A 6,687-nucleotide genomic window follows, 5' to 3' on the forward strand; every position below is an offset into this window, starting at 1 on the left:
ACATATTTGAAACAATGCATGCAGGCAACCATATGCTGATAGCTGACAAATATATACATGTGGCCATTACAACGGAATCAATCATGGTAATGCCAATGAATGGGGGCATTCAGCGACGTCATAATTGGGTTACTATGTATCGAAGATAGTCTTTAATCCGATTCACGCTCCTGGTAAATCAAGTCATAAACAACAAATACTCGGCCAATCCTGAGCACACAGTATGGACTTCAACTTGCATCGCAATATTACTTCTCATGATCTGTTGTTCACAATTTTAGATGGGAAGCTTAGAAGCAATGAATCAAGGAATCTTCCTGCAGAACAACAGCTCATTAATATACGACACGTCCCGTTCGTTAAAACACTGTTTCCATGAAAATAGAGAAGTTGTAAATGTGTCATTTCAGATCCTGTATCATGATAGGCACTAGAGCAATCAGAGTTGATCAGAATTATGTTGCCATTTGCGTATATGCATCCATGCATTCATGACTGTGTGAACATAGCTTCTGTGTTTTGACTTAAATTAAAAGCTGTGCACGGAAAGACATCTTGGAAATACAGACGGAATGCGGGTTTCAGTTGCAATAATATTTGGTAAAATAAGCCACAAGCCAAAAAGGTTTGTGAACCTCAGTTCTAATATAACCATCTCCATCAGTGAAGGGATGCAGATCATATCAAAGTATATCTTGCTGCACTTGACACTGGCAATACCTCAACATATAACATGAAACTCATTGAAATTTAGGAAATCTTGACAAATTCCGTATATTATGAATGCGTTAATGAGGACTACTGCTGGTATGTTATTATTTGCGAATGCGATTGCCGCATTACCGTACGCAATATCGTATGATGAAGGATATGATCGATCTTCGATCATTGAAGAAGTCGAACATAGACTTTCCGATTTGGAATACCGCCTCAGCTTGAAAATACTGCAAAACACCGGTAAGCATTTAAACTAGCGCTTCACTCGATTTCCAATCGACAATCGAAAAGTTAGTGTGGGCGGATGGAAGTTTTGAGTGGTTGAGAACTTTTCTTTACCAATCAAGTGATGCCACGAATCTATTTTGATATGTTGTAGCACATGACGTTACCGTGTGCAAGTCGAACATTGCTAGGAGTGAGCAAAGGCGCTTTTTACTCCCTGGTTACGCATATGAGTCCACCTACCCATAATTCTTATCGCAATATTCAACACCCATATGCCTTACATTCTGTCTATTCCATTTTCCAGTGAAACACGGGAGGTTTTAATATTGGTTAACTATACGTATTTGACTGGTCTGTTTCTGATATGAAAACGTCTTCGTATAGTAGTTATAGTTACCACAGTGGGGTTTAAGAAATATCACTTTTATTATAGGCTATTCAGAGGTCTCAAACATGCGGCCCGCCATAGCATTTTGTGCGGCCCGCGACGACATTTTAGATTTTCACAAATTTGACAAGATATAAGTTTCACATATCTTTTCAGGTTATAAGTGTAAATTCCCTCTAAAATTGCTCCGAAAGCCTGAAACTATTCATCAAACTTCACTATCACGCCAATTGCAAACGCTACCATGCATTGGAAGATTCACTATTTCGCCACATTTCCAATTCATGATGATAAAACCTGACCCTTAGACGATTCGTGACTGAAATTTGTGAGTTGGATTTGGACGTGACCTTTCTTAAAATTACTCGAACTCAGACTGACTCGATGGAAAAATGAAAATGACTCGAGTGGACTCGGAGTGACTTTGTTAGAACCATGGATGCAACAAACTAATCGCGTGCCATGGGAATAAATAGATCAGACAGTCGCAGTTTGGTATTTCGCTAACTAAGCAAGTAGTTATGGCAACCAGTGGCAATCTATTAGTTACATCTTGGGTCGCGTAGTCGCTGAACCATGTTATTAAGGCCACTTCAAGGTATCGAGTACAGTAGTGGTACGCTCCAACGATGGGCCGTTTGGTGTTCCGACATTTCTATTACTAGTACGCATTCATTAATATATTCATGTTTTATTTCAAGAATTCCATTCAAATATAGTTATAAATGTGATGATTTTTTTCCTGCCAGGCCTAAATTGATACAAGAGTACATCACATTTTGACGATGTGTGTTTCTTGTCGGCCTGTGGGATTGGCTCACTTTCAATAGGACAATTCGATCCCGTCAAATAAGGCCTATTTGGAAAGACATATAATACCCCTATATATGCTGCGGCCCGCGACGTCGTCAAAACTGCAAAACTGGCCCGCGAGGACATTTGAGTTTGAGACCTCTGGGCTATATCAAGTATCGAAAACCAAGCGGACTGGAACACATAAATAATACTTTCATGTAGATCAAGTATACATGACTTTAACAGCGTATGGGCCAGCACCCAGTTGAGGATCATAGGTCACAGAGCTTTACAGTGATATCAGAAATTATGTTGTTATGAAGACAGGGAAAGTAACAAGCACGCCCGGCCTATATTGCTGCTCTATTGACACTTGGTGTCTTGATGGCGTCGCCATTGTGACACTCACCATTTTGGCATTTGCTGCTACACCTACTATTCTTCCAGGATCCCTGCGCAAAAATATGAAAATCAGATGCAAATCCCACGAATCGTAGCGTAACATGACAGGCGACGTTCATGATTGTTTTCGACTCAGATAAGTGTGCACTGGAATGGAATGGTGTCTGCTTCTTTGCCATATTCTATCAACCCGGCAAGATAAATCAAGAGGCCGCAAGATTGGCGTGCGAAAAGAGAGGCGCTACACTTGGCAACATTATCGCAAAGGAGCAATACGACATTATTATGGATTATCTGAGACCGTATATCGCCACCAGAAATGACGGAGGAAATGCAATTGGAGTCAGGACCGGTATGAGATACGAGCCCAAGGTAAATATTATTTTATGGGACTATATTTGTAAATCGCTACTAAAACACAAACGCAGAATAAGCTTCAAATCTATATATCGTATCGCAGAGCCGACCATCCTACGTGGAAGGATGTGGAAGGTAAAACATTTTGAAATAAGATTCGCAGCGGTCGAAGACGATGTCCGCAATTCATGCATGCCGATCGAGTGAATATTGTTAGGGGCAAAGTGTGGAACGGTGTTTGACCACCCTATCAGAGCGTTTACGATCAGGATTTTGCAGTTTTAAAACGACTCATGTCGCAGATTTCTCGTGACTGTATTCCGTTCGATGTAGATGATTCGTCAACAACACATATCAATCTTAACTCCCATAAAATCCTAAACGTTATCGACTATAAGAGCTTAAATGTATTTTCTGCGATCAGTTACTATGTCGGTCACTTTAATACAAAATTATGGGACAAAGTAGCCTATGCAATATATGTTCAGCCAAATGTACTGAGAGTGCAATTGTAGGCTACTTTAAATCCATGTTTATGCCTAAACTATATAGTATTATTTACTTTGTGTATGGCAGTCTTCATAACTCGCAAACGCTTTCGAAAAGGCGTATAAAACATTTTATCCCATATGAAATCGGAAAATCCGGTGGGGGTCGCTCAACCAAGGTCCGCTATAGGTCGTCTTTCTGATCAGCGCATTGGTTTCTGATGCAGAAAAATACATGTGATATTGTATTTCTAAATGCTGGAAGGAATTTCAGTTTCCAACTGTTATTCGGGTTCAAAATGACGTCTTCTGGCTCGCTCGATTCCACAATTCTTCGTTATAAAATTGCTTTGACGATACCCACGTCGTTCTCTTAAAAGAGGAAAGGCAGATAGAAGACGTGATATGGCAAACAAATGCACTTGCATTGTTATCACCAACATACATAGTGGTAAATTTCTGTATAAATTGGTGATGTTGGGTGGGAAAATGTCAAAATTTAGTTATTCATGAAGTAGGCTACGACGGAAAATATCAATATTCAGTGAATGTTTTCACGATTTTATTCCACTATTCCTGGCGACAGGTGAGTCACCGCCTCACTTGCCTCCCCTGACCTCATATCACTAAGGTGAAGGTGACTTTCTATCAAAAAGAAGGTTGGGTGAACCACAAAATTGCGTTGAGCCATATGTAATTATACACAGGCTATTTGTGACTGTAATCCAAAGCAAGAGCTTCAATTAGTCGCTAATGAATATGTTGACATTTTTCTTGCCTTAAAGTCATGCGCGGAGACTTGCTATCCAAGCTAATTTTTAAGTAACATTGTGATAATTATACTTTTCTTAGTCTAAACTCGTGTACCTGGCTGATGATAGCGTTGCGCCATTCGTGTATTGGAGGTCGGGATACCCAGCTGCGACACACGACCAAACAACTATCATCCTCAACGTGTGTCCCGAAGGATCCAAGCATAATGGAATGTTCAACTTTAAGCCTTCGGCCGGAAGTTTTGCGATATTGTGTCAAATAGATATTTGAAAGTATTGTAAACGGAGGAACTTGAAATATTCGTGGTTCAGATAATAATCATTATAGCGTACTAATTCTGATAATGTCACCATACTGGTCTTTTCATCCGTCTATGTACACGAGTTATCGACTATTTCATAGCTTGTTGCTGTTCTGGAATCGATTTGGAGTATGCTGTATTTTTCGATATTGTTCGCCACTGCTATGTTGGTGTACTAATGCCGCCTATTACACTCAATTCATATAGAGAGAATATCCATGTTATTGACTCATAAGTATATATTATATTCTTTGTTGACTCCGTGTGCTAGGTATCGCATGCTCATTGAAGATGTACAGATCATGTTTTTTCGGGATCCGAACCCAATCCTGTTCAATAAAAATCAATGCTGATCCGATCCGGATCCTGTATCCGTCTTAAATGTAAAAAATCCGGATCCAAAAATGTCCTGCACAAGGTTGAGCATCTAATTGCCCTGATGTGGAATTTTTTCGAATTACATCTCAGCAATGCATTGAAGTTTGCTAGTAGAGATTTCTGAAGAATGCTGAGTCCAAGTTCACACAAAACATCGAAGTAAACAACAGAAAGCCACTTTTATGCACGAGAAATTTAGAATCCTGTCCCGATCCGGATCCGGATGCCGGGTAAAAATTTGAAACCGGATCCGATCCTGTCTTGCCGGGCTCCTGTCCGGTTAGAATAAAAAATGCTGATTATGTACATCTATATATAATGTAGGCTTACCATACGTCCCCTTTTAAGAGGATTTGTCCTCTTTCTTGACTTTTTTGAAAGTGTCCTCGGAGGGCGCCCTTTTGTCCTCTTTTTTGAGATTTTGTCCTCTTTTTTGTAAATTTAGGTCAGACTTAGAGCAAATTGCGAGTGATATGCCGCAAATTAGCACAAAAATGAAGCTCCGGCGGGTATTTCGGAGTGAAAAACGGCGATTTTAGCACTGAGCGAAAAGATGACTTTTATTTTCTTTTTTTAGTCATTCACCTGGCAATGTGGAGAGAATAACGGTATTTTGAGCTCTGAGCGGAAAAGATGACCTTTTTTTTAGTCAACCGATCACAAAGTGGGAAAAATTCACCGGTTTTTGAGAATTCTACTCCGGTTTTGCAAGTTGCAAATTTCTGAAAAAGCGTCCTCTTTTTAGATCTCCAAAATATGGTAAGCCTACTATAATGTTCATATGTCCACGGACGGGAGAAACAGCGAAATGATTTTCCTGCAATAGGGTTCATTAGGTATCGCCAGACTTTGGGTGGTAACTGCAGTTGTTACGTACGCGATACCGTTGTCAGAAACCTGTAGGCTGCTTTCCCGACTGTAAATAATGGCTACAACGTGTTCTACTTGGACCGTGAGCTCGCTAAAGGATGAATTAAAACTTCGGCAGAACGGCGGTTAACACTTAAAGTCTGGCGACACCTAGTGTTTGATGGACCCTATTTAAAATGCATTTGGCTGATACGGGCATCAATGTTCAGATTGAACGAATAGTGACCCATACAGCTCAGTTTTTCATGAGCGGACAACTTCAGGTGAAGTCTAAGATGGTAGATTTCAGGAAACTAACCGCTAACAGTGGTGTTGGTCCTATATTGATATAGGGTTTTATAGTATTTTTAGATTGTACATTAAGCTTAAGCTCTCTCTCTCTCTCTCTCTCTCTCTTCCGCACGATTATTCGATATTTCATACCGGAGACGTCATATTTTGTGATACGCTTGTTGACATACAATGTTCTTTCAAATTATCTACTAGTTGCTGACGATTAGCCTACCTTTGACGAGTGTCAGCCGAAAAGATTCGGTTTCATTTCCATGTGAATATACTGTGTAATTTTATATTGCGGTTATGTACCTCCAAGAAGCTCTTGAGTATAAATCGTTAAATAATTAGCACATGCGCCAATATCGACCGCTGTGAAAACGGCCCTATTATGTAGAGCAGGGCTACTCAACCGGGAGACTGAGGTCCGGATGCGGAGCTTTTCGGCGTTATCTGTCTCCGTTCTTACTTAGTTTTGAACAAAACCACATCTATTATCGGTCATTTGCATCTGCGAGTCAGCGATTTCGACAATGAAGTTTATAAGGAATAGATTTCTCCCCTGTATGAACAGTGCCAGTGCCACTGACCAGTGATAACCGTCAGCATTCGCTTCTACTTACTCTTACGACTTTCGAACAATATTTAAAGAAGTGGCAAGAAATAAAAATGTATCAATTCTTCATGTAGGCTACCTGTGACTAACAGAACATCCA

The 6,687-nt window shown here is 40.1% G+C and overlaps 1 protein-coding gene across 1 annotated transcript; it reads left to right on the forward strand.

The window, feature by feature from the left end:
- The first annotated feature begins 733 nt into the window (after window positions 1-733).
- On the forward strand, window positions 734-4,538 carry LOC145443711 (uncharacterized). Its single transcript, XM_080321665.1, has 3 exons — window positions 734-957; window positions 2,667-2,902; window positions 4,228-4,538. The coding sequence occupies exons 1-3, from the start codon at window positions 780-782 to the stop codon at window positions 4,417-4,419; spliced, it is 606 nt and encodes a 201-aa protein (XP_080177791.1). The 5' UTR covers window positions 734-779; the 3' UTR covers window positions 4,420-4,538.
- The last annotated feature ends 2,149 nt before the right edge of the window (window positions 4,539-6,687 follow it).

The sequence above is a fragment of the Botryllus schlosseri genome, chromosome 1 (genome assembly GCF_051294905.1).
Source record: "Botryllus schlosseri isolate E-star chromosome 1, Bs_hap1, whole genome shotgun sequence".
Taxonomy (NCBI): Eukaryota; Metazoa; Chordata; class Ascidiacea; order Stolidobranchia; family Styelidae; genus Botryllus; species Botryllus schlosseri.